General features: G+C 38.7%; 1 protein-coding gene across 1 annotated transcript in view; it reads right to left on the bottom strand.

Moving 5' to 3' along the window:
- LOC121896373 (neural-cadherin-like) overlaps positions 1–27500 on the bottom strand; it is a 261050-nt gene that overhangs the window by 39170 nt on the left and 194380 nt on the right. The window contains exons 31-33 of the mRNA XM_042410220.1: positions 24488–24668; positions 21029–21195; positions 4657–4921 (exon numbers count right to left, since the gene is read on the bottom strand). Of these exons, the coding sequence (XP_042266154.1) occupies positions 4657–4921; positions 21029–21195; positions 24488–24668 (613 nt within the window). The remainder of the gene's footprint in view (positions 1–4656; positions 4922–21028; positions 21196–24487; positions 24669–27500) is intronic.

Below are 27500 nucleotides of genomic sequence, written 5' to 3' on the forward strand. Positions count from 1 at the left end.
AAATAGAAAAAAAAAATAGACTGTTGTCTTTTGTCTTTTGTTGCTGAGCAGAGAGCTCTGCTAAAGTTACTTTTAAACTGTGTCTCTCTCACTGTTTGTCTCTCCTATAGTCTCTCTTCCGTTGTGTGTGCGCTAAAACAGTGCTAACGATTTTATACCTGCTTTCCCCAACTTGGGTTGTGGGTGCAGATGAAGAACAGCTGGTATAGAAAAAAACTGCTGGTCGTGTGGACACAACACAAGCAACTTGTTCCATCAACTGAAACACAACTATGTCATACAATAAAATGAGTGCATAGCCAAAACATATTAATGATGGAAAGATGACTCACAAGAATACTGCTTGTCTGTTGTAAGAGTGGTGCAGCTCCTTTGATAGATAGTGTGTGTAATGAGCATGCAGGCCTGACAGGCAGGTGAGTTGGCGATTGGACTGCAGTCACACAAAAATGCTACAGATCCTCAAGAACTAAGCAGAGTCCCTGAGTTTATTTACCAGATGCTGACTAGAGCGAAGACGGTTTTAACTCCAAAGGAAACTGGTGTCCACTGTACTTCCCAACCACAGTCTGGAGGGTGAGCAGGAATGGTTAAAGCTACACAAGCATTGGCTAATTCCAGCCCAAACCTTTAAATATCCCAGAGATGGAATCATGTAATAGAAACCAAATGTGTCACAATGCATGATTTTTTGTTTATACTTCAGTATAAAAAATGAGTAACAGGTTGATTGCAAAGAAGGATAATCTTGTATACAGGTGTATTTAAAAAATATATTGTTTTGTTTATTGTCACCGTGGTAAATGTGACATGTGACAAGGATATAAGCACATAAATTCCATTTTTTTCACTACTGACAAATCGTTTTTTCACATATTTGAACAAAAGGTTTCAAATGTGTTGTGTAATCTCACACACACATACCACACAACTGCATATACACACTTTACACACACATGTACATGCAGACACCCGGCTGTGGGGACAGCCATCATCCCAGCTAACAATGAAGATGCATTTGGGTGAATTAGCCATTAAACTGTCATATCAATCATTCAACAACACATAAAAACATCACAATTCTCCCTTGAAAAGAGTGCATATAAATAGATAAAAGGACCTATTTCTGGTAGCACTTTTCAGGAGAAATACTTGTTAAACTGTCTCACATGCCCTGAACGACACACCACCATTTTCACTTTAGCCTGTAACACATATAAAAGACAATGTAACTAACACACACACACAGACACGAATAGAGAGGTTATATACAGTATAGCCAAGGTGATGTTTGGATAGTGCCAAGCAAACATTGGTCAGTGTTATTTTACTATTTTGCCATTGTATGATCTGTCAGTTCTCCAATGAAAGGGACATTCAGCAAGATTTATACTGTTGTGTGACATAACCTTTCTTCCATTCTCTGCAGAAAATGTTTACCTCTTCACAATTCAGCCCTGCTAGCATTCATCTGCCTGAGTTTTGCAAGGCTCTCTTGGACAATGAACTGAATCATCACTGCTTTTTGTCCTCCCTTTGAAAATAAATCTCACTGTGCTGCTCTGTAGAATACCATAAAAAAAGACATTCCTTGGCAAAGAATGAGAACAAATGAGGATTATTGGGATGGTTTGCACTACCAACCAGCAATTAAAAATTAAAAGAAAATCCAATTTGCACAATTGGGACTGATGGTTGATCCAAATTATCTAGTAATTTGGGTGCGCTTCTCTTTTTATGTGATAACCCTTCCTTATCTAATTGTCCATTGTGATTAGATTAACGACTAGGAGAAAAAATAATCCTTGGTTATGTCTGTGCATAATATTTTGATAAATGGTTACCATGTTAAAGGAAACCCCATTTTTCTTACAACCTTGGTCTTATTTCCATTGTTTTTATCCATAATTTTCAGTATTAAGGATAACAGTTTACCCCCACAGAGATATGAGTATGCAGCAACTAAGCAACACAGTTTTACCTTTGAGTCCATTTGGGACAGCAACACCAATAATCATACCTTAACTACATCTCTGGAGCTAAAAATTAAAAAGAACGTATAGGTTAATTGTAAAAAAAACAAAACAGAGACATCTATCTAAGCATTAGGTCTACTAACTTCATAACTGAACTGAACTTGTTTGGTCTTTTGTGGCATTTTGTGACAGGCTTCATCATTTCTACTGAGTGGTTTAGAGTTCCAAGTATTGCAATCATAAGCCCTATTCACACAGGACCAGTATTACCTGGGGATCTCTAGTAATTTGTAATAATTGTGGAGGTCATCTGTGATCTTAATCCCATGCAAATCTCCCATGTCTGTAATTTGTAATATAAAAATTCCACCGCAAATGATCATATTTCACCAAACACAGAGGTCATGTGATAATATTAGTCCTGTACGCATCAGCGTTTTTTAAAACAAAAATTTTATGTATGCTTTGTTGATTGCTATGGTCTAGGGACATAATTCAAGAAAAGTTTCTTATACCATAGGGGTTGGTATTAGTACTATACTACTAGTAGTTGGACTACTGAGTGGTTAATGACATTTGGATGAAACTGCCTATCTAGCCAGTAAGGCCAGCCAATGCAGGTTAGACTAGGACTGGGTGATATATCGCATTAATTAGAATTTCTGTTTTTGCACAATGGGTAAAATCTCTAAATCATGAAAATCGAGTAAAACATGCACAGAAAGTTTATTTTTAGTCAAAAAAGTAACATAGATGATAACTGCTACATTAGCTGTTTTGAGTCATGACAGTCCTATAAACTGACATGAATAGTTACACTACATGTGCACCTGATGCAGCGTATGGGACTGTCATGTCTCCAGCTGGCTATCTGCTCTGGCGTAGTGAATTTAACAGTGGTATCTACAAGAGGGACAGACTAAAAATGACTCTGCACACTGGTCTGCACTCCCTATTTGTGTTTGTTGACAAGGTATCATCTCTGGTAATGAGAGCTGAAGTTCTGGGAGTCCACTGAACAGTTTTCAGATTCTACTTTATTTAGTCTAGGTCTCTACCTGCCAGATGGCTAATGCTAGCCAGTCAGCAGTCTGTAGATATCCGGCTGATGTCTTGTCTAGAAACATAAACAACAGCAGATCCATTAGTGAGTGGACCTTTCTGCTATATGGTGGTGGAGGTATTTTATTATTCTTCCACAGTTGTCCATAAAATTATGTTTAAATCCTGTATTTTGCAGGCAAGCAAAAAACAACTTATGTCTCAGCATAAGTTAAGATTTTATTTTTTGGCCATATCACCCTGCTCTAGGCTAGACTAAGCAGATACAATGAGGATATAAGGTTAGGTCAAGCCACAGAGTATCTGCTCTTTGCTTGGGTGAGAATAGGATTCAAAGGCAGGTTAAAGGTATATTAGCTCAGCCTGAGAAGGCCTAGAGAGGTGTGTCTTCTGTTAGAGGGCTAAGATGAAGTGAGCACTAACCCATCCTCACACATTTGGGAGAAAAAGTCCAGTTTCTGGACAATAAATCTTGCACTTTCTAGAATCCAACTTCAGCCATATGGCCCAGTAACAACAAGGTGCTGTAGAGGTGTTCATGTTCAAAGTGTATTGCCAGTGTTTTGTACCAGTGTGGTTTATATCTCAGTTTCCTATGTATTTGACACATTCACTTATGTTAACTGGCTGTGAATCCAGATGGGTCTTTGAGTACGTTATCTGCAGCTCCAGCAGAAATCAGCCTTCCCAGCTCTGCTGTGTCTGCAGTCTTGATAACTGTTGGCCTTTCAAGCTTTGTCACCTTTTCCTTTGACTGTGATTTGAGGAGGTGCGATTGCATAATAGTGTAGTGTAATGTTGTTTTTTCAAGTATTGCATTATCTGGTTTTTACACAACTGTTTCAACACAATTTTGATGACTTTATTAAGATACCCCTTCTAAGTTAGTGCTAGCATGCAGCATCTTTACAGAGATGAATAATTATTTTAGTATAGAGCCATTATTCAGGAAGTCTAATTCAACAATTAAATGTTTTCATAAATTAACTGACCAAATTATCTGGGAATATTTTACAGTTGTTGATAGAGATGGGGTTTTAGAAAGAGGCAACACATAGACACCAGAGGAGAAAGCAGAAGGAAGGGGACTCTAATAATCAGGCAGCTTTCCACATTTAGTGAATCAAACTGGGTCCCTGAAACCCCAGCTTGAGGAGGTTTTGTTAGAAATATTAGCACCTTGACAAGTGATTGCTGAGACATTGGTATAATTTTGTGCTATGACACATTTTTAAAAAAAATCATACTTATTGTCCATTTAAGATGTTGTCCTTCAGCCTTTAACTGCTCCAGCTGCTTCCATGTAGACGTACTTGAAGCTCCCAAGAGTGAATGCAAAGTGAAGTGAACTACACTGACACAGTGAAGTGCTGTAAAGAGCTTAGGACTCAACCTACGGTATATTAAATTCTGGAAATCCTTCACATTTGCTGTTCTAAACACCTGATGTCTGGAAAGTCCTTCCTGAGAACAATACATTGAGACACAGAGTAAACTGACCAAAGATGCCCTTCCAGTTCTTTTCAAAGCTTAATTGACATATAATTTCAGTGAAATGTCCTTAAATCTAACTCAGAGACACTTGATGATTATGAGCAGAGTGACCTGTAACACTTACCCTGAAAGCTCTTGTTGATGCCAGATGGGAAGGTATTTCCAAGCATCACCACAGTGGGATCAATGATAATTTCTCGGCTCCGGCCCTGTGATCCCGTCACCTCCCGCTGTCCTCCGCCGCCATCCAGTCGCAGTGTCATCTCATTATCATGCCGATCTAGGAAAATCTCATGCCATTCACCGTTGTCAAGGCGATAGGTGGGTATGGTTAGGTTGTAGTCCCCATCACCGAGATTGTAGAAAACACAGAGGAGGCCCTGAAAGATCTTCAATTGGACAAGAGGAAATTTTGTATGAGGTTTAAATTTTGATTCGAAAATCTGTTCTTCTTCTTTTTGTGAGCCCAATTTCAATTATAATCTTTATCCTATGGAACACTGTTAATGTTTGATTAGTGGTTTTCAAAAATAATTTTTACACAAACCAAACACAAGTTTTATTGGATAAAATGATTAATTTTGACCATTTGGATGTAGATGACAACTGAAATGCAGTAGGTTAAGACATAATATAAAGGCTTGCAATTAGCATGAACCATTAGCAAAACATCCAGGTTTAGTTAAAGGGGACGTATTATGCTTTTCCTTATTTTCAGACATATATATAATCTCACAATGTCGGATATTCATGTTAAAAATGTCCGACGTGTCAAATAACGAGGTAAGCATATGTAGCAGTAATCCCTGTGAGCAGAGAGCCCTGGCTTCAGACTGCTCTGAACGCTCATTTACGTTTTTTTCTACTTTCAGCCTGAGCTGAAGTCAGTTCGTGACAGATTTCCTTATATGGACATAGCTACATGCACAGCGTGCGAGTTCGGTGCTCCACTCCGGGAGTAGTTACGCCAAGCCGTGACGCCATTACACAGCACAGCAAAATAAAATGAGTAGTTTACCTGTTGGAGGTTTGCTGGTTGTCTGCAGCTCTTCATAAAACATCTCACTGTGGCTGTTTCTGCTTGTACTATTCCTCCCTGCATTATTTCTAACTGATCCACTGAACAAATAGCTCTATATAGCTCCATGTGTTGTTGTTTCAACCGGTTTTTAGTGCTGCTAACGAAGCTCAGCTAAGTCAGTGAGGAACACGTTTTTACTCCCTGTAAATTCTTCACAATAAAAGTCCCGTTAGTTATTCATTTAAAAGCTTTTAATTTGAAGCAGTATAGCAGGAAATGTTTGGTTTGCAATGACGATAAAGGTACACAACTCTGATACATAAAGCTGGCCAATCAGAACAGAGTGGGCTCATCCGGAGGGGGGCCTTAAAGAGACAGGAGCTAAAACAGCGTGTACAAGAAACTGTGTATATTGAGGGGCTGCATAAAGGGCCAGTATAAGATAAATGATGAGTTTTTTGAACTTTGAATCATGCAGACCTACTCTAGTGGAGTCCAAAAATAAAAAATTAGAGCTGAAATGAGCATAATAGGTCCTCTTTAAGTTTAGTTAGGTTTATTGCATTTATTTGTCTCGTACAAGGGAAAGAGATGTATTGTACCGGATTAAGCTACTAGCTAATGGTATTGAGTGTACTCTATTCTCAAACTTTGTAGAGGCAGCTATATTTAAAAGCTTGCCTTTTTGCTTCTCGCATACCTAATACCCTGGGTTAAGATGTGCTTAGTATGTGTTTCTTAATACTGTCATCCACCATTAAAGAACCAAGCCAGTCCTTGACTAATACACCCATGAATAAGAAAACTGAGCAAAATGAAACATAACTGTTGTTAACTGAATGACCTATCAAAATTGCTAACAGAGTTTTTGTTAGCTAGCCATCTCCCCAGTAGGATGGAGCTGGATAGTACTTGGTGATAAACACATACAAAATTACATTTAAAAACAGCAAAGTCCCTTGACAGAAACCTGCTGTTTTAGGATAATCCACAGAACTTGTGAATGGTTTTCATTGAGAATAATTTCCTTCCAAGTATGACTTCCATTTGTCTATCTTTGAGCCGAAAGATACACCCTCAAAGTATATTTTTTCAATGCTTTAAACATCACAAATCAAATGACATACAGCGCTATTCTTTTGAGTAATGAGGCACAAACCTCAAAACCTCAGCAAATCAAATCAAATCTACATGGCAAGATACCACTGGGGGTAAATGGTAAAATATACAGTATATACTCTCTATATTTTTTATGACTGGCTGAACTGACCCATGTCCAAGTTTCAGGTTTTACAGCTAATGGGGATCAGAGGAGAGTAGAGATTTTTCTTAGTCGGGAAAGACTGGATCAATAGGCCAATTTTGCCAACTGGCCAATAAGCCAGATCAACCCTCTTGAGGTTAACAAACACAGGGAAAATGAAAAACTCCCATATCATATGCACTCACACACACACACACACACACACACACACACACACACACACACACACACACACACACACACACACACACACACACACACACACTAATGGACAGGGATTCAACTAATATAAGATATAAGTAAGAGAATTTCATCCTAACCACATTTCAGGGACACAAAAGCACAAAAAAGTACACATCATCCATATGTGACTGTTCATTACAGCCCTTCAAAAATAGGAGTATTAAGAAATTTCTGAAGCATGGTGGAGTTGGTGTCTCCACCAAGTTTTTTTGCTAGTGTCATGCCCATCAATAAAGCTGACTGAGTGTGTGAAGAGAGAGTTAAAGAGTTCTATGAGCATCCAAAGAGAGTGCTATGGTAAAACCCAGAAAAAAAAAAATTCAACCAAAATGGATGAATTGGTGGACAGTCCCAAAATAAATGCAACAATGTACCATCATTTGATTTACATTTATCACAGCTTTGAGACACAGAGGGGTAAAATTTATGTAACATGACCTTAGAATAATGAAAATGGTGAATCACTTTGAACTGAATTAACCTATGTCTGGTGTTTATTGAACAACTATGAATATGGGAAAGTTCAGTCCTCCATATTTTATCACGCAACACAGCATTGATTTCCCTTTCCCAAGTCTTCTTAATACAGTTGACAGATACAGAATCCTCAGAAAAGAAATTCACAAATTTAGTGATAAGCTTCTTATCCTCCGGCAAAAGAGAAAGCAATTCCAAAAGAGCATGTTTCTCACAAGTGGACTCAAAATGGAAGATGTTTTCCCTTACAAAATGCCTAAGTCTCATATAACGAAAAAAATTAGAGTGAGGTAGATTTTACTTTAAGCTTAACTGACCAAAAGATGCAAACTTGTTGTCTAAATAGAAGTCCTTTATGCACTTAAGCCCTTTTACACACCATGTAGAAAATGTGTTGTCTAGCAATGCTGGAATAAGGCAAGGCAAGCTTATTTATATATCAAATTTCAGCAACACAGCAATTCAAGGTGCTTTACATAAAACATTGCGAGCATCGTGTGCAAGAGAAACAAACCATAAAAGGACATTTAAATACAATTAAAAACAGTCATTAAAGAGCTAAGAGTATAGAAAATAAAAACGAGCTTAAATACAGTAAGATACAATACAAGAATAAAAGTTACGTGCAGTGTAAGAAATGAATAATTATTTGATTTAATCAAAGGCAGCCAAAAACAGAAAAGTCTTCAGCCTTGATTTAAAAGAACTGAGAGTTGCAGCAGACGTGAAGTTTTCTGGGATTTCGTTCCAGATATGTGGACCATAAAAACTGAACACTGCTTCAGAGTGCCCTCTGTTCCCAGAGTCAGTTTTGACTCTGGGAACAGAGGGCAGACCTGTCCCAGACGACCTGAGAGGTGTGGATGGTTCATAACGTAGCAGCAGATCAGAAATGTGTTTTGGCCCTAAACCATTCAGTGCTTTATGAACAGTAGTATTTTAAAATCAATTATTTGACAGACAGGAAGCCAGTGTAAAGATCTGAGAACTGGTGTAATGTGATCCATTTTTTTGGTGTTAGTGAGGACTCGAGCAGCAGCTTTCTGAATCAGCAGCAGCTGTCTGATCGATTTTTGTAAACACCATTACAGGAGTCAAGTTTACTGAAGATAAATGCATAGACAAGATTTTTCAAATCCTAATGAGATACAAGTCCTTTAATTCTTGATATATTCTTCAGGTGATAGTAAGGTGACTTTTGTAATTGTCTTAATGTGGCTACTGAAATTAAGGTCTGAGTCCATGACTAGATCAAAATTTCTTGTTTGGTTTGTGGTTTTTAACCTTACCGACTAAAGCTGAGTGCTGACTTTTAATTGTTCTTCCTTGGCACCAAAAACAGTCACTTCAGTTATGTCTTTGTTTAACTGAAGAAAAGTGGCAAATGCGATCATTGATTTGTTCAATGCACTTACTAAGCGCTTGTATGGGATTATAGTCGCCTGGTGATTTGGTTAAGTAAATTTGTGTGTCGTCTGCATAACTATAGTAACATATTTTGTTGTTTTCCATAATCTGAGCGAGTGGAAGCATGTAGATATTGAACAGAAGAGACCCAGAATGGAGCCTTGGGGAACTCCACAGGTCATTTTTGTCCACTCAGATGTGTAATTAACTATATACACAAAGTAGTCCCTGCCAATTAAGTAGGATTCAAACCAGTTTAGTGCTATACCAGAAAGTCCCACCCGGTTTTCCAGTCAGTCTAGTATTATGTTGTGGCCAACCGTGTCAAGTGCAGCACTGAGATCCAATAATACTAAGACTGAAATTCTGCCACTGTATGTGTTTAAGTGGATGTAATTGAAGACTTTAAGACTTTAACAAGAGCAGTCTGAGTGCTGTGGTGTGGTCGAAATCCTGACTGAAGACATCAAAACAGTCTTTTAGTGCCTTTTAGTGTCCTTAAGTTGTTCAGCTGTTGAAAATGATGACAATGATTTTACTTAAAAACAGGAAGTTTGATATGGGCCTATGTATATGTTATTTATAACCCCAAATAAATTCTAAAATGATTGACTCTAGTTTCTTAAAAAGGTCAGCTGAGATTAATATTGGCAAACTTTGAAAGAGATATGAAAATTTTGGTAAAGATTTACTCTGCCAATCATAGATAGCGGCAAATTCTGTGCTGCATTTTAGTTTATCAGTGCCTTCTAACAAATTTAATTTGAGCAAAAGTAGGATTTTTTTCAGATTTTAAGTCCTAAATATGTGATATAATCCTGAATAACCTCAACAGGGTATTCCAGTAAAATTGCATTTTCTCCAATAAACATAAGCTCACTTTTAGTCCAATTTATAGTGTAACCAGAAACTTTACTGAATGATTTAATATATTGTGAAAGATAAGGAATACCCACTTCAGGATTCATTAAGGTAACAAGTAGACTGTCCGCGCACAGCCCAACAACACATTCTGATGTACCAGCTGCAATACCGTTGATGTGAGGATGACTTGTTATCCCAATTGCCAAAGGCTCTAGTGCTATATTAAAGTGGACAGGCAATCTCCCTGATTCACTCCCCGATACAGACTAAATGGCCCTGATGAGATATTATTTGTTATGACAGAGAATTTCGGAGAGTGATAAATCATTTCAATCCAGTCCACAAAAATCTTCCCAAATCCAAACCTTCTCAAAGTTTCAGATTAGTAAGGCCATTCAATAGAGTCAAAAGCTTTCTGGGCGTCCCATGTCACAACAGCTGCTTGAGTGTTTTTAGTCAGTGTCAGTATATATTATATAATATATACTATACTATATACATATATAATATATTCAACAAGCGATGCACATTAAAAGAGGAAATCCTGCCTGGAATAAAGCCACTTTTATCTGGGTGGATAATTGTTGCTATATGCTTGCTTAATCTAGTGGCCAATACCTTTGTTAAAATTTTGTGATCAAAATTGAGCAAGGATATGGGCCTATAATTAGCAGGATCCATGGGATCTTTTCCCTTTTTTCAATAATAGACATACATTTACCTCATAAAGAGAAGGTGAAAGTGTTTTTCTTGCAATTGAATCATTTATCATCCTGAGTAAGAAAAGTGTTAAAATCTCATGAAATGCTTGGTGGAACTCAGCTCCAAACCCATCTGGTCCAGGACATTTACCTGTGGGGAATGCCTTAATTGCACCTACTAACTCTGCAAAAGAAAACATTCTTTCCAGAAAAACATTGATTGCTCTCATTTGGATATGGCAAAGGTAAGGAACTAAAGAACTGAGAGCAATCTGTCTCTGTCTCTATCGCTCTGGTCATCATAATTCAGGCCATATATATTCAACAGACTTATCAGAAAATAATAAATAATAAACCAGAAATCAAAACAAATCTCCCATTAGGATCTATCGACTTGGATTTAAGCAGAAATGGAATAGTATTATGAAACAGGATTGCTACACCCCTTGTTTGAGGTGTAAAGGATGCGTGATAAGACTGTGAGATCCAACTGGGTTTTAATTTGTATTCGGTGACTTTAATAGTGTGAGTTTCCCGAGAAATAAAATATCAGCTTTCAGTGCATTCAAATGAGAATAAACCTTCTCGCATATTTGTTATTTCCAAGGTTTCCCCTAACATTACACGAGGTTAGTGTAATTTTGTCATTTAAGAATAATGGACATACTTTCAAAATAGTCAAGTTGTCAATAATCAAAGGCCCTTATTATTCCTCATTGAATGCTGTGGGCCCTGCTTGTTCCAAAAGAGTCAAACATTTAATACATGGATGATATGAAGTAAAACAAATTGGTAACTCAGTGTCCAAACGAAATAGAGAAGAAAATACTGAGCTGAAACACCAAACAGTGCACCTCTCCCCACTTGGGGAAAATCTAGATGTGACTTGTGCTGTTACTATGGACCTAAAATAAATTTTTAAATGAGGCACTGTTCTGGTAAAGCTATATTTTAACTTGCGATTTGTTGACTTGTTGACTACAAACCTGCCCCGCTGTCAGTGCAGTCAAGCCACACACCACACACACACACACAGAGTCCAGCTCCAGTAGGACCTCTTGTTGAGGAAAAGTGTCTTGACAGAAATAATAATAATGAAGAAATAATGAATGACTTTAAATAATGAAGAAGCAGGGACAGAAGGGAGAAAGAGGGGTAGAAAAAAAGAGAGAGAATTTATGGATGAAAGAGAGAATGAGGGCGAAAAACACTTTTGTCATGTTGATGCTCATGCTGTATCCCTCTGCCCTCAGGTCATGAAATCAAAACGGTTTCATTTTGGTATGGCTGTGATGCTAATTACAGGTCTATGACGGAGCAATACTGATTTAAAGCTGGAGTGCAGCACTTTTGTCTCCCCCTTCTGGCAGTGAGAGTAATTACAAAAGCACTGTCGACACGTGTTTATGTCATAGGCTCCACAGTAGCCTACTCAGTCACTACTGTTCCAGCTGTAAAATGGTGGATAAATTGTTTTGAGCATCACACAGCCCCCATGAAATGACTTGTTTCACTGTCAGAATTTGATCCATTCGATCCAATAACATTTGGAAAGTCTAGAAGAGCCACACAATTGAATTATTTTATCCCCATTCAAGTTAGCAGAGAGCTAACTGGAAGTTAGCTGGATCAGCCTATGGAAGTCTGCAGTATGCATTCATCTGGCCAGCGTGGGAATGTCAAACCCTACACCAGATTAAAATCTCTGGTATACTGTGAAATACAGAGAGATTTACCTGGTGGTTTAATTAGCATTGTATGAACTCGTCTGGCAAGGGCTTGAATGTAATGGACATTCATTTATATGTAAAAGTTCCGCACTGCAGGTTTAAAACAAATCCAGGACCCTGTGTTTCTGTATGTGTGTATGTGAAAGAGAGAGAGGAAGAGAGATAGAGAGAGAGAGGAAGTCTGAAGGCCATTTTAAGAGGGAGAGGGTGGTGGGTGGGTCGTCCTCATTTCAATTTCAAACTGTTTCCTCCAAGTGTCCCACTGTGCATAATTTTCTTCCCTCCATCTTCCTCAGCCACCGCTGCCACGTAAACAGAGGACTGAGATGAGAAGGGCAGAGTAACAGAGACAGAGAGAGAGAGATGTGAGGGAGAAGTGGGTGGCTACCATTAATGCTTCCACTCCTTCTCAACATAATAAAAGACAAACCAAGTTTTCCATTATTTCTTGAGGAAAAAGTCTGAACTTTGTTAAAAAATACAAACCAACCATCGCCTGTCAAGTAACACTCTCCGTCTCCACCTATATCCCTGTCCTCTCGCTTTTTATTCCATTACTCTCTGCTTTGTTTTCCATCAAGCCACTTCATTCCTTCTATCCATTTGCCATCCATGTCTCCTTCAGTTGCTTCTTCTCCCCTTTGATGCAATGGGTGAGGTGCTGGACGGCTCCAAGGTTGTTTAGTTGGAGAACCGTGGCTCATTTCAAGGCTCTGTGATGAAGTATTAATTATATTTAGAATCCACTGGGGCAGTGCTTTTTAACCAGACGCATTCACAGCCACCTGATTTTACCCCCAATTAAAGCTGAACGGAGCGGAGCAATTTGGCTCTTGCTTTCCTCCCTTGGTGATGTGGTGAGTGGATGTGTTTGAGGGTGTGTGTGTTTCTTTTGCATGAGCGTGATACAGTAGGTGCGTATTGAAGGTGTGTGACTTCTTTTTTGAGTAAACAGTCCCACAGCAGGGACAGCTTCATTCCCCCAGATGCTTCCCATGACAGACTGCTTTTGGAGCTGCAGCCTTTCAGTATCACAGACGTGCAGATGATATGTTAATCGGCCCTCTTCTCATGATTAAATTACAGTGTGAAAATGTAGATAAAGTGCATATATGATGGGTTCATGCATTTTTTTTCACCTTAAATTATACTGGGAAATTAAACAGAGATCTGTTCTCATTACCAGCAATACTCTGATTCACAATTACTGTTACTCATTTTCCCCACCCATATTTCCTACCTCCAGAGATGTGACCTGTGGTCTGTTGCTGTAGCGACTAGATATTTAGACTAGATTTGGTCATAAAAATAAATAAATAAATGCTGTTGGGCAAATGTTATCACTTCAAATTCTTACCAGCCTGAAGGCAGATAAATATAATTTATGTTAAATACTCTTTAACAGCTGGAGCTCCGGCTTGATGTCGATCTGAAGCATTGCAGTGTGTGTGTTTGTGAAAGATATGTTTCCTATAATTTGCAAATTATTTCATAGGTTTCTGAATTTTGTGTTGATACAATAAGTTTGTTTCTATCCACCTCTTTTTATTTGCATTTTCAGTTGGAACTGAATTAAATTGGAAAATTAGCATAGTATTATTAATAAGAATAATAATAAAAAAGTACATTTAATTTGTACCGCACTTGTCATTCATAGTAAGACTCAAATTAGAACACACAACATGAAGAAAATAGTAATAAGAGTTTTGTCTGTCTCTCTCTCTCTCTCTCTCTCTCTCTCTCTCTCTCTCTCTATATATATATATATATATATATATATACATATATATAGGCATCAGGTTTAGGCATCAGATTTCATACATTGATGGCACCACTGCAACACTAGATGGACATATTGCATGTGATCAGGCCATGTCCTGCATTAGTTATATAACATTACGTTCATTCACTCACTTTGTGACTGAGGGACAGTTAGCTAAATGTGTGCTTATAGTACTGGTGTTTCTGATGGACTCCAAGAAGTTGGGCACTTCATCTCTGTCGGCCTATTTATAAGTGCGTTATAGGAGTGTCTTTTCAGTGTGGACTTTGCTGAGGAAGCAGAGGCAGGAGTAGGCTGACTCTCTGTACAGGCACCTATGGGAGCCTGAGCTGTTTAGAGGACTTCTGGATTGTCCCAGCTGGTGTGGACCCACTCTGTCCAGTCTATTTCACACTGCAGGACTTTCTACTCTGGGGCAGGTGGTGGAGCTGGCTGGACCTCAGTTGGATGATCCTGTTGGACTGGCTGCTCAGCTGGGAGTAAGATCTATAGGAGTCATAAATCAATTACTGCAACATCGGAAACAGAAGCTGACAGGACATCAGTGCTCTCTTTTAACTGACTTTTGTGATGGTGCACTGATGCCAAACTGTACTGACCCTTATCCTGCCATTGAACTGTTTCCTGATTTTTAAAACTGTTCTGGTCCTTTACTTGAGCCTGTCGACCCTGTGAGTGCTTCTTTGGAGGGCGTGTCAGGGAAGATTATGTATAAGTTGATGGTTAAAACGTGAATGGGCGCAGTGACACCCTGTGGAGGACCTATCTGGACTTAGATCTTGACGTAAAACCAGCATGGAGGTCTTTGTATAAACCTCCTTAAACAAACATGAGGACTTGCAGTGGAGAATCCTACGTGGCATTGTAGAACTCCTTTATCTCTGTTTTAATGCTATGCTGTAGAGGAAAAATGCTTCTGTAGTCAAAGAGAGACAGTGTTTCACTGTTTCTCAGAGTGCACTCATCTGACAGCTCTGTTTGTGTTGTTGGAAACCATTTTTAGCAGATGTGGAGAAGTTTTTATGAAGCAGGCTTTTATTTGTGGTTTTAAATACACTTGCCAGCAGAAGAACAAATGTTAGCTGTTGAACTTTGTTTTAAGACAGGAAAAGACAGTGGTGTATGTGAGCTGCAGGAGGAAGGTGGAGGAACCCTTGAATGTTGATGTGGTACCTGTTTTTGTGAAAATGGTGAAGTCCAGACTGCTAGTAGAATTCAGTTTTTACAGAGCTGCTTGTGACCTGGAGAGTTTTAAGCTCATTTGGGGTTATGGGGGGTGCTCTGCTCAGTAACAGATGGACAGTTAAGTTTTGGACATGTGCTGATGTAATTTTGATAGCTATGTAAATATACTGTATTTATTAATGTAATGTATTATGTTTTTGTACAGTGCACATAGTGGTAAATAAACGGTTTTAAACATGGTATCTCCATAGCTGCTGTAGCCCTGATGTGTGGTATCATTTCTGAGGAGACACACAACATAAGGTGTAGTCTACCAAGTAGAAACAGCAGCTTCATGCATAAGCTCTGTAACTATGCCATAACTCATTCACGGACAACTATACGTTTAGCTAAAGGCAGAACAACTAACCACTTAAAAGTTGCTAGTGCAATGACAAGGAAGTAATCTCTCACTTTGTTGGCTTCACACCTTTGAACACTGTTAATTACCACAAATGCAAAGTGGTTCTCTGCAGTGGTGGGCAAGAATTTTGCCCTTGCATCAAATGAGCACCCTATAATTATCTCCAATTTGTTGTTAATGTGTTTATGCAAAATGCTATTCACTTTTTTTTATTATTGTCTGTAAATATTTATTGGCTGATGGTTAATTGCTGAACATGGCAACCAAAAAATGTAGCTCCCTCCAACTGTGAGGTAATGACACTGAAGACCAAGGGCTAAAAAGCATACGGTGCTGAATGATTCCCAAGATACTATATGACACTATGTTTTTCATTTGTACTATGCAACTTTATAATGATTATTGTTTTGCATATGCCTCTAAAGTCTTGCTTTTTAAATCTTGTTTTGTGTATATTTAAACTGCCATAACTGTGAAGTACATTGTCATTGTCATTTCAGAAGACGTGGCTTTTCAGTTTAGAAAATTAATTGCTCATGTCAAACTTGCATACTCTGATTAAACATGTATCTACTGTATACTTATACCGACTTCCACCACCACCGACTCCATGGCAGGCATCTAATAATCTAATAATCATACTGTTGAATAATAATCTCCTGTGTATAGTGTCTAATAATAATCACTCTGCTCTGTCTAATTAAATATTCCTATGCTTAATACATAATCTAATAATAAAGTTCATTGTGTACTCTGTAGTCATCTCCTTTCTGTAATATGCAAGTATGAAGAGCTACAAAAAGAGACGTGTAAGAATTCTAGTTCCCTAACATCATTTATGGTTCTTGTGCTAAGCTGAGACCTTTACTCTAACTTGAATTGATTATTGAACTGAGTGTTAAAAAATACTTTTTTGACATATTCATCAGATAATGATAATTACTAATTATAATTACAATAAAAAAGGAGGAAAAGTAGGACAGACAGATGTCTGCAAACCTGAGATAAAATATAGGTGGCACAGAAGTGAGATGAAGGAAGTAAAAGAGAGGCAAGACGTAATGATGGCGAGAAAAGCAAATGACAGATGAAGAGATGAAGCCAGAGAAAGTGAAATAGTGTGGGAAAGACTGCAGCTTTGCAGGGTTACAGAGCTGAGAACCAATGATGAAACCTCAGAGTTGTCAAATCTCTCAAGTCACCACCAATGTTATTCTACTTGACAGGATCTCCCATTGCCTACATTAATTCAATTATTTCCTTACCTCAAATGGAAGTCACTACATGCCTAAATTTAACCCATTTACATTTAAGATTTGTCCTGATTCTGACCTCAAAGAAAACCTCCACCAATACAGTCTGTCAGTCTGTGTTTGTTAGGCCATTCTAGGACATATATACTGTACATTGAAATATTCATGATATGTGGTAAGTGTGAAGTGTAATTTACTATTTGACCAGCTTGCTTTGTGTGCTTTAATTTCAGTTAAGTGATTGCCTTCATTTCCTGGATTGACTTTTAACAACCTCTGGTAATGGCACCTGAACTTTGTGCCTTCAGTCACAGTTTGGTGTACAGTATTCTCAGACACTTGCCTGACTTGTTTGTGCTCTCTACTACAACAAACTCAATTCTTTTGTTTTTCTAATTCTGTCAGTCAAAATTGTCCATGGCCTCAGAGTGAAGTGGTATTAAATGGGGGCTGTATTCTGAAATTCATGAGTCATGAGTACAAATCAAAACAGGAGAATTTGGTTCATTATTCATTTCAAGACCAGTTTCAAATCTTGGCCTGCTTAGGTGAGAGGACATAGTGCTTGTGGTTGAATGGTGAGAATAAGTAGCAATGGTTCAATGTTGTTCACCTGATTACTTTGTTGTTATGCCATTATTATAATATAATAATGTTGAAGGCGCACTTTCTTAACACATTGTGACATCAATTAGACTGTGACTTCAGAATGCTTTTGGAACATCTCTGGATTTCTTCCTAAAACCAGATGTTTAGCTCTGGTGTTTGAAATTTATGAAAAGTTTTCTGCTGTCCAACTTGATTGTACTTTCCAAAAACATCTTGGCACAACTTCACATTGCTTATAAAGGAATAAGAAAAATATATTATTGAACAATAAAATAGAACCACAAATATTCCATACTTTGGTCACCTGAGCTAGCTCCATTCACTGATGATGAAGTGAGATGTGGGTGGAAGCTCTAAAAACTAGTAAATTAATCTTTAAATTTAGATTATTTTGTTGCATATACTGTTGCCAAAGATTTAGGATGCACATCAATGCTTAAATCACACAGTTCAACAACAAAGTTTCAATATTTTGGGGTGAAGTTCTTTAGCCTACAATAGGTATGAATTAACTCTTGTGCTAATACCCATGTATTTGCATTGATTTTGATTAATGTGCACTGTCCCCCATAAATGATTCTACAATGTGTCCATTCTTGCAAAAAGATTTCATCCTTTACAAGAATGAGACTTTACATTAAGTTCCCCTATTGAGCATTTATAAGCCGTATATAAACAGTTAATAAATGGTTTAACACACTGAAATGTAGTTATAAGTGGATGTAAGGACATTTTTACAGTACAGTACAGTATTGTCATCAATTATAACTTCTTACTCACATTATTACAACTGTGTTTTACTATACTGTCATTCATTATCTGTTTATATAACAGCCTCCACTTATGGGTGTCCACAGGAGGAGTTGTAATTATTGAAAAATACACACTTGTATCAATCAAGGAGGTAACTGCAGAATGTAAAAACACACACAAAGAGCTGTAATCAGTAATCCAAGGGAGGTGGGGGGGTGGGGGAGTAGCTTAGAACAAAGAAATGTAATATTTTAACTAACCATGCTGTTAGAATGCAAGTAACACACAAACAGCAGGAACAAAGAGCTCCTCACATTTGCACCCAGTCAAGAGTAACGCATACTAATTCCTTCCTCTGATTAAAAGCAAACAGAACTAATACAGTGAAAAACATAATCCTATAAGGCAATATGGTTGTGTTCTATCAAAGAACACTGCAGGGTTTCCAATGTTTCACTGGGGGGGGGGGCTACTTTATAAGATTATACACATTTTCATGCTGTCTGCACCCGGGAATAAATGCACTATTTATGGTGGGTAAGTGATGTGAACCCACTCCCCATGTGGCTGTGCTGGGGGAGCAGTATGACATTTAAGAGTAGATGCATAGATGGATGGAAGGAAGGAGAGACAGATGGATGACAGATGGGGATCAGAGGAGAGGTTGTACTGTAACAGCAGCTGTGGTATGGATAATTATCATCATTTTTGACACTGATGTTTGATCAATACCTGTGGTCGCAGCATGGGGTGAGAAGGTATCGCATGATACCAGAAAGAAAGTCAGGAGCGGAAAAGAAGGGTAAAAAACAACAGAAGGAGGCTGGCAAATAAACAAATATGAGAGAGCAATTCAAGTGTGAGCAGAGCAACCAGAGGAAAAGAAGAGTGGGAGAAATGAAGCCTTCAAGACAAATAACCAAATAATACATTTAATGTATTCAGTCCTGGCAGTGTGCTTTCAGTGTCAAACCAAAAACATTTTTACTGCTAATACATTATATCACTTCCTCTGTTTTCTTCAACAGTAAATTTAGACAACACACAGAACTAAAGCGTGACATTGTGTTAAAGTAACAATCTCGAAGATCTCTGTTTTGTTCTCTCTGGCGGCACCTATGGTGATAAGTGGTAATTACAGGTCTGTTTTTGGACCTCACTTCCCAGAGATCCAAACAGTGTCACCTGTGTGACGTCAATCAGTTGGCAGTTGAAGAGCGAGTCTGTTGCGTTAGCTCCGTTTACCATCTTGTGGACCAACCACTGCTGGGTGATGGAAAGTGCGTCACTAACTGTGTGTTGCTTGTGATTTTTCTCAGGAACGTCACCACCAACAGCCAGTTCATAATAATGCAAATGCAAGGGCTTTCATCAGTGGGTCATAGACTTAGCATAAAGACTAGTAGCTGGAAGAAAGCTGACCTGGCTCTGTGTATTTTGACAAAAAATAAACCTACCCTAACTTCTAAAACTGACAAATTACCACACTTTATTCTTGTTTGTTTAAACGGTACAAAACACAAATGTAAAAATGCCAGTTATGTGCTGGAGCTATTTCTTGACAAACAACAGTTTAACTCTTGATAGAACAAGCTAGATGATTTCCCTTCTCTTTATGCTAAGCTAGTCTGAAACAGCTTTATACTTAAAGTCAAACTAAAATTAAACAAAAGAAATGAGAATATACATCCTTGGTGTTTGTTTTGACGTGTTGTTTTTTGGTGAAAATGGTAAAAAAAAAAAAGAAAAAATGAGGTTTTATTCATTTCTCTGCAGTGACACCCCCCTACATTACTGTTGTCTAGGGGGTGTGAATTTTTTGTATGACTGATGAAGTCGGTAAGTAATTTGATTGGTGCAATATATGTGTGGACGGGCATTACAAACAGATTGTAATATCACTTCACTTACAACAGCCACACCGGCCCGAGGTTGTCAGCCTAGCTTGCTTGTTGAATGTTGTAAAAGAGACAGACAACTCGTTACTGTTTGATAACCAAGGCTATGTTAGCTTGTTGGAAAAGGTGAAAAAAATAAAATAAAAATGCTGTGTATCAACATTTGTAGGATAAACATTATGGAGTGTAGTTGTTGATGTGTCTCCTAGCAATGCTGACTCTCATTTGTTACTCCACCGGTGCCAAGGGAAACGCCCAGTCACAGGCTTTAAGCTCAGACATTGTTTGCATAAATATGTCCAAAAAACTTTTTATTCTGTTTTGAAAAATAGAAAAATATACTCTATATAGTATAGTTTATATTTCCTTACACAAAAAATTAGGGAAATCAAAATTTCAGTTCAACTTTAACACAAAGACATGGCATTGATATCGATTTTTTAATCTCTATCTTGGAAATAAAGCAAAGAATTCCCCAAAAATGTTGAACAATTCCTTTAAAGGGTTAACTTACACAGGAACGTTTGGGAAAAATATCTCACTTGTTGTGATAGTTTTCAATAGCTTTTTTTTCAACCAGCCTCTAGTTTTCTGTGACTACTGAATAACTGAAGTTACATGACAGCACTAGAAACACTACATACATTAAGTGTTGTTTATGACAAGAGCAAAATGACTGCTGCTGCTTTGCAGGATAGAAGACAGGAGGGAAGACGTATTCACTATATTCAGAATTGCACACTATTACCTGCAGATTTGTTCCCCACATAACCAAAATATGTCAAAAACCACAGATGATTTTTGTAGTTAAGGAGACAAGCTTTCATACAATCTTCCATCACAGTCTGCCCACACACACACATACACACACATACATACACATATACTCACACAGGCAGACTTACCTCCAGTCGCAGGTATTCACTCTGCTCCTTCGAGATCAGACTGAGGATGCTGCTGCTGTGTTTGCGGGTTCGAACAAGAACTTGAACCCATGTCCTCCGGGCCGGCAGTGGGGATGTCAGCTGGTAGTGCAAGTGACTGTGCCCATCAAAGGAATACTCTGGGACCTCTGGTGTTGGTACATACACAAACACAAGTCAGTAAAATAGTGCTGTGATTGAGAATAAACACAATTAAAGTTTTAAATGTAACACATCAAATTCTATCCATTTAGAAGGCACTTCATTCCAGAGAGAAGTGACCTCAAGTAACTTCAAATAAATCAGTTTCACAACTCCTTAAATTCCCTCAGTGTGCAGACAGCTGGTGGCGGGGCAGAATATGCAAAAAACACAAGATAGAATATGTATGTGTGGTTTAGCCTGGGTTATGCTTGGATCTTCTTTCTTAGACCCATGTTCCCAGAAGTGGATTTTTTACATGCCAGGCAGACTAAACCAAGCACAGCTAAAATGTTTTCGAAGCCATTCTTCCATCTCATAGCATATGCAAGTTAAATTTTCTTCCACACCTCTCCCTCTTTGTCTCTCTTCCATGCAACTTTAAGTTGAGTTGAGTGGTTCGTGAGATCCTGCTTGAAGGCGATGTCAAATATTTGGTTCATTCCTGGCATGCAATATGCAACAGATCAGCCATGTCCTCTCAAAATTCAATTTTATGTTTTCCTGCTTACACTGTGTTTACCAATCCCACACAGACATTTGGGATTTGTAGATATCAATTCATATTAACACTATGAATTATATACCTTAATGTCATTACCTTACTCATAGATAAGTTGAGAATAGAAGAGAGGAATGTGGTGAAGTAAGGTAGTTTAAATGGGGATATTTATCAAATAAGTGACTGTTGGATGTAAATAATCATATAAACCTGCAAATGAGACATAAGGACAGACATGGTTTTTTTTTTTCCGAGCTTATTTCTGAGTGCTGTTACGGACATTATTTTCCATCACCAGGTTTCCTTGGAGAACACCTCTGAGGATGTAAATATTATGATCTCTTTTGTGAGAAAGCTAAATTTAACATGTGTAGCAGAAATGAACATTAATATCAGGTGTAAATATACTTGGCGTGTTCAGGCACAATCTGAATGTGAGGCGAGGATTACAGGAGTCACACAGGTTGTGTTTTCAGTTGGAATTGCGTCTAAAATGTAACCAGATAAATCACATGAACATGAACACAGTCTGGGTGTGAGAATCATGTTAAAGAATACACAAAACATTTGCTTTTTTATTGGCCCATTGTTTGCCAAAACCAAAACTGTCTCCAGAGCTTGTTGCTTTTTCAAAGATATGAGTCATTCCATTCATATGGAGAGTGATTCATTCACATTCCTCCATTCATGTATCCATAAATTCCCTTATTCGATTAATCATTGATAGTTTGCCTGTCTACTTATAGCTTTTAGTAGCTGACTGGAGACATGACAGTGTTTATAGAGGACAGTAAATGAGAATCACTGAGCTGTTGCACCGACTAAAAGATGTTGAGGAAACAGATCTTTGGCAATGTATTTAAAAAATAAAAATACATTAAAAAAATTGACTTTCCAAAGTGACACCCTAGCGAAGAAGGTATTGCTGCACTTCCATTATGTGAGACTGAATATTCTCCTTAATCCTCAAATAGTCTACACTAAAATTTGAGAGAATCCTGTAAGGGAGCATCATCATGCAGTACAAGACAAGTACAAAATAAGACTTAAGCCGGGCAGATAGTGCTGCGGTCAGCAGAAAGCATCAATGGAGGTGTACTCCTCAATCTAAAGGAAGTGTGCAACAGGCAGTACAGGACTAGGGAGAGGAGGGTCATTAAAAGATCCCATCTCACTCCAACAACAGTCTCTTCAAACCGCTGTTGTCAGGCACACACTTCCACAGCTACAAAGCCAACACAGAAAGGCTCAAGAAGAGCTACTTTCTTCAGGCCATATGGATCCTTAATATGGACGATGCCAAAAGCCCACATGCTGCTCTCTGTTTACAAGAATTACACAGCAGTACTGAAGAATCCTCTGAGGAAACATACTGGATAAAATATAAAGGCAAGTGCTTGACCTATATATGCATGGTTTCGCAAATAGAGTACATACCACCTGCATACAAGATGCCAAGAAGCAGATGGCATTGTATACCATTAATGCTAGGAAGGCATGGAACAGCAGTGGGTGATAAAAGTAATTAACCCTGGTTGGAAAGATCCAACAATGCCTGTAGTCTACTCAGGCTTTTTTCTCTGTGACAATTTAGGTTACATTTTACAAAACATGTTGACTGAAACTGTATGATGAAGATAAAGCTGGATTTACGTGCTCTGCTGCCCTAGTGCTGTCAGAGAAAACTGCCTATAACCTGTCAGTGTGTCTCATTTTATCTTCTTTAATTTAATAACTAAACAAGACAAACGTCATTTCCATCTGTGATACTGTGCTTATTTTGCTGTATATGGCTTGTATATTGTAACCACCACATTGTAACCAATACAGCCAGGTTTATTTCCCAAAGTTGTTTCAGGTGAGAATCTATCAGCACAGTGATTTTAATTGCAGCATTTAAGCCTGTGATAACAAATTTTTTGACTACTTGAGGGAAGCGGAAACAAATTCTGAACTTAACACTGACGTATTATTAGCTTTTAAGTTGATATGTTGAACTTGTTAGGGAGCAACATTATCATTCATTTGGAGTTGTGTTTCCACCTGGTGAATGTAGGTGCAATATTCACTCGCTTTTAGCTCTGTTTTTGCTCTCTACCAACTCCTGAGGGAAATGTCTCTTTAGCTGCTAAATGCTGCACTATGTTCACAGGATAATTGCTAACTGTCTGTTTGCCGTTTGGTGCTGAGCAGGTAGTGTAAAGTGGGTTTTTAGAGCTTTTTCTCTGAAAACAGCTTCCTGCTGAGGCTGTAAACAATGCTATGAGAGCACTAAGAGTGAACCAAAACAGTAAAGTTGGAAGCTAATCAGTAAAACTCGCTATAAAGCTCCAAAAAGCTGAGGGGAGCTGCAGAATCAGGTGATAATTCTCTGCAGGTTCATCAATATGAGCGACACCTCTCACATTACACATTGTCATCTGAAACATTCTTATAATAAAACAATATCAGTTACAGTCATTTTGACATGAAACTTCCAGATTGACATAGCCTATTACTCATCGTTTTGCTTTAGATTGACTACAAACTCATTTTACAATTTTTGAAACATCGGTGCTAAGATAATACCAGTTACTTCTAAGTGTTACATGCTATCAATCAACATAGTCTTTGCTACAAGCCATGGACCAAAAAATCATCCTTCAGGGACACATGGATGATTTTGTTGTCAGTGGTAGAAAGTACCACAGTTTTGATGTTTTCCTTTAATGCAATAGTCCAAAATAAGTTTGGCTTACCCTCTTCACACTGGTGTCCTGCGTATCCTGGCACACACTGGCAGCTGAAGGAGCCCCACTCACCGTGACAGCGACCCCGGTGGCCACAGGACGGATAGCCCATGTTGACACAGCTGCTATCAGTGGTCAGGCAGCCTGGAGAGCTGGACTGGGAGTCGGCCGGGGAGCCCAAATCATACAGCTGAATGGAGGAGATAGAGGAGAGGCAATGGGGTAGTAAACGTAGAGAGGATGATGTCAAGAGGAAAGGAAGGCGAGATGGGGGATATAAGGTGAGATGAGATGAGAGGGGGAGGGAGGAACAAAGAGAACAGGAGAAAGAAGAGGTGAGAATACAGTGTTAAAAAATAAGGAAAAAAATGGGAAAGAGGTGAGAGAAGTTGAGAGGAGAAGACGGAAGAGTTGCCAATAAGTAAGTAGCTTACAAACAGGAAACAAAAAAGCAAAGTGACAGCAGAGAAAGGGAATTGGGGAAGACACAGTACACACATGAAGGGGGTAAGCAGCCAGAGGGGGAGTCACAGATTGAAAAGAGGAAAATAAAGTCAAACAGAGTGAAAATGAAAGAATTCAGGAAGAAAACTTTCAAATGTGTTGAAGGGCATTCTCTTCTTTTCCCATCTCATCTCTCTCTAGACTCTTTCTAACGCTCTTCCCACAGTGATGAAACCCAACACTGGACCAGTCTTCTAACTGACAAACAGCATGGCCAACTGCACAGAGAGCTGAAAGGACAGGGGAACCTTGGACGCCTAAATTTGTGTCCCTCACAAAAGGATGTCATAAAAGACATTAATATGCTCAATCTCCTCTCTGGCGAACCCTAACTTTATGAGTTCTGTTGGTGCTGCAGCGAGGACGTAGGAATGCAAAGGATCGTAAAAACTGACTGTGAGTTATTCTGCCAGGGAGCTGCTGATTGGCTGTGACCTCCAGCAAAGAGGCATCTTATTGGTCGCTGACCTTTAAAAGCTCAGGCTCCTCTGGCTGCTTAGTGTGGACTGATCATGTTGATTGCGAAGGACTGAAACACAGACAATAGCAATCAATGACTGAAAGACTCACTGGGGTATCTGCAATTGATTTGAATGTGCATCTGTGTCACTGTGGTGTAAGTGCGTGTGTTTGTGTGTGTGTGTGTGGATGTTTGTCTGAGCAAAACACAAAAATACACCTGCTTCTGCTTAAATTACAAATTGTGGCTGCAAAAGCAAAGAGTGTCACATCCTCACACAGAGACACCGTAGGCTGCCCTATTTGCTAAGATTAATTTCAGGTGTTGGGCATAAAAATGTCTCGGCACATAGGAAGAGAAAAACAAATTCTAGACCAGAATATAAAGTATGCAACTGTGAGCGTGCTGTGAAGACAAAACTGGCTAAATCTCTTAGCAACCTCTGTCTAAACTAAGAGGAGGGAATATGATGGAGAGTGACATGCAGTCAGTTGATGACAAATTAAATGAAAAACCAACAGTTTAAAGAGTATTAGTAAGGTGTTAAAACTTCAGCTCCAAGGAATCTCTAGCTCCAAATGACTGCCATTCAAAAAGTGTCAAATTCTCTCTGGATATACTAAATCAATCATTTTTTTCATCGACTCATTATGGTTTCAAAAGCACAATATGTCATTTCAGCTGCTAGGGGTCTCTCAATCAAAACATTAACAAAAGATAGAGTGTGATGATGCTGTGCAGTAGTGTGGGATCATGGGAGTTGTCTTCATTGTTAAACAACCAGCTTCTTCAGGACAGGATTACTTCAGTGTTCATCATTCAGGATGTTTTTACTGGGAGCCGATTTAGCCGCAGAGGTCTCTTCCTCTCCAAAACAAAAGGACCTGGTGCTTAAAACAGGTAAAAACACTGAATAAAGCACTTTCACATTAAAATTCGGTATTTCTCTGACGCTGTTCAGCGGGCACAGGACGTCCAGTAGGGGCTGCTAGCCAAGCTGCTGCTAATGTTCGCTCAGCTTGTTTCTCTGATAACTTAAGATCCAGATGTTCAGCAGGTTTCTACCAGGAGCCGAATTATCTGCAGATGTCTCCTCCTCTCCAAAAGCAAACCTACTTGGGGATTAAAACAGGTAAAAATACTGAATAAAGCTGTTTCAAGTAAAAAATCAGTGTTTCTCTGACACTGTTCGGCGAGCACCGGACTCTCTAATAAGTGTGCTGGTAGTCATTTTGGAAATTATTGCTCCATTGATAAGATTTAAAGACTTATAGTAGCTTTGATGTCTGCTGTGTGGGCTTGATTGACAACTGTGATTGACAGTTAGCTCACCTCCTGCTCTCTGACTCGATTCCGGTAAGTTCAACATAACTTGATAACGATACCTGCCATGTTAGCACAATTTAGCTAAAGTAGCTAATGTTAGCCCAAGTGTGCATGGCCTAGTGTTTTCGAGGTAGCAGGGCGGGTTTCCAGAGTGTGAAAGGCTCCGCACTTCTTGTTTGGAAGGTCCTGGCTCAAACGGAAAAGATGGCACCACCCATAAGCTTCAACTTTGCGCTTCAAACTGGCTCCAGTGGAAACCAACAGGTGACATCACACCTCGCAATGTCCATCTTTATATACAGTCTATGGCTGAAACTAAACCACTAAAGTTTGCAATTTCTTCTTCTTCCTCTGGCTTTTTTGGTAGTTACCAAATAGATTAAGGTGCTTTACCACCATTCTCTGGATTGGAGTTGGACCGACCCTGATTTGCATGTAGCCCTGGAAAAACAAGGCAGATTCCACTCAGATTTGTGATCATCAAAGTGTTGAAGAAAGTGACATGACAAAAATATATGTAGTACAGATTGTTCAAGTCTTTGGAACTCTACTGCAGGCATAGAACAAGATATTCCTTCATTTGGCTGCTCCAAAATCACATGCCCTGTATGGAAACACCTGCATGCCTTATGTTTCTCCACTCATTTGTTCAGGTTTTTTTTGTCAGTAGTCTGACAGCAGAAAGATGTCTTTGGCTGTTGCTCTGGTGGTACAGCAAGTTGGAAATTGATT

This window comes from Thunnus maccoyii, chromosome 1 (genome assembly GCF_910596095.1).
Source record: "Thunnus maccoyii chromosome 1, fThuMac1.1, whole genome shotgun sequence".
NCBI lineage: Eukaryota > Metazoa > Chordata > Actinopteri > Scombriformes > Scombridae > Thunnus > Thunnus maccoyii.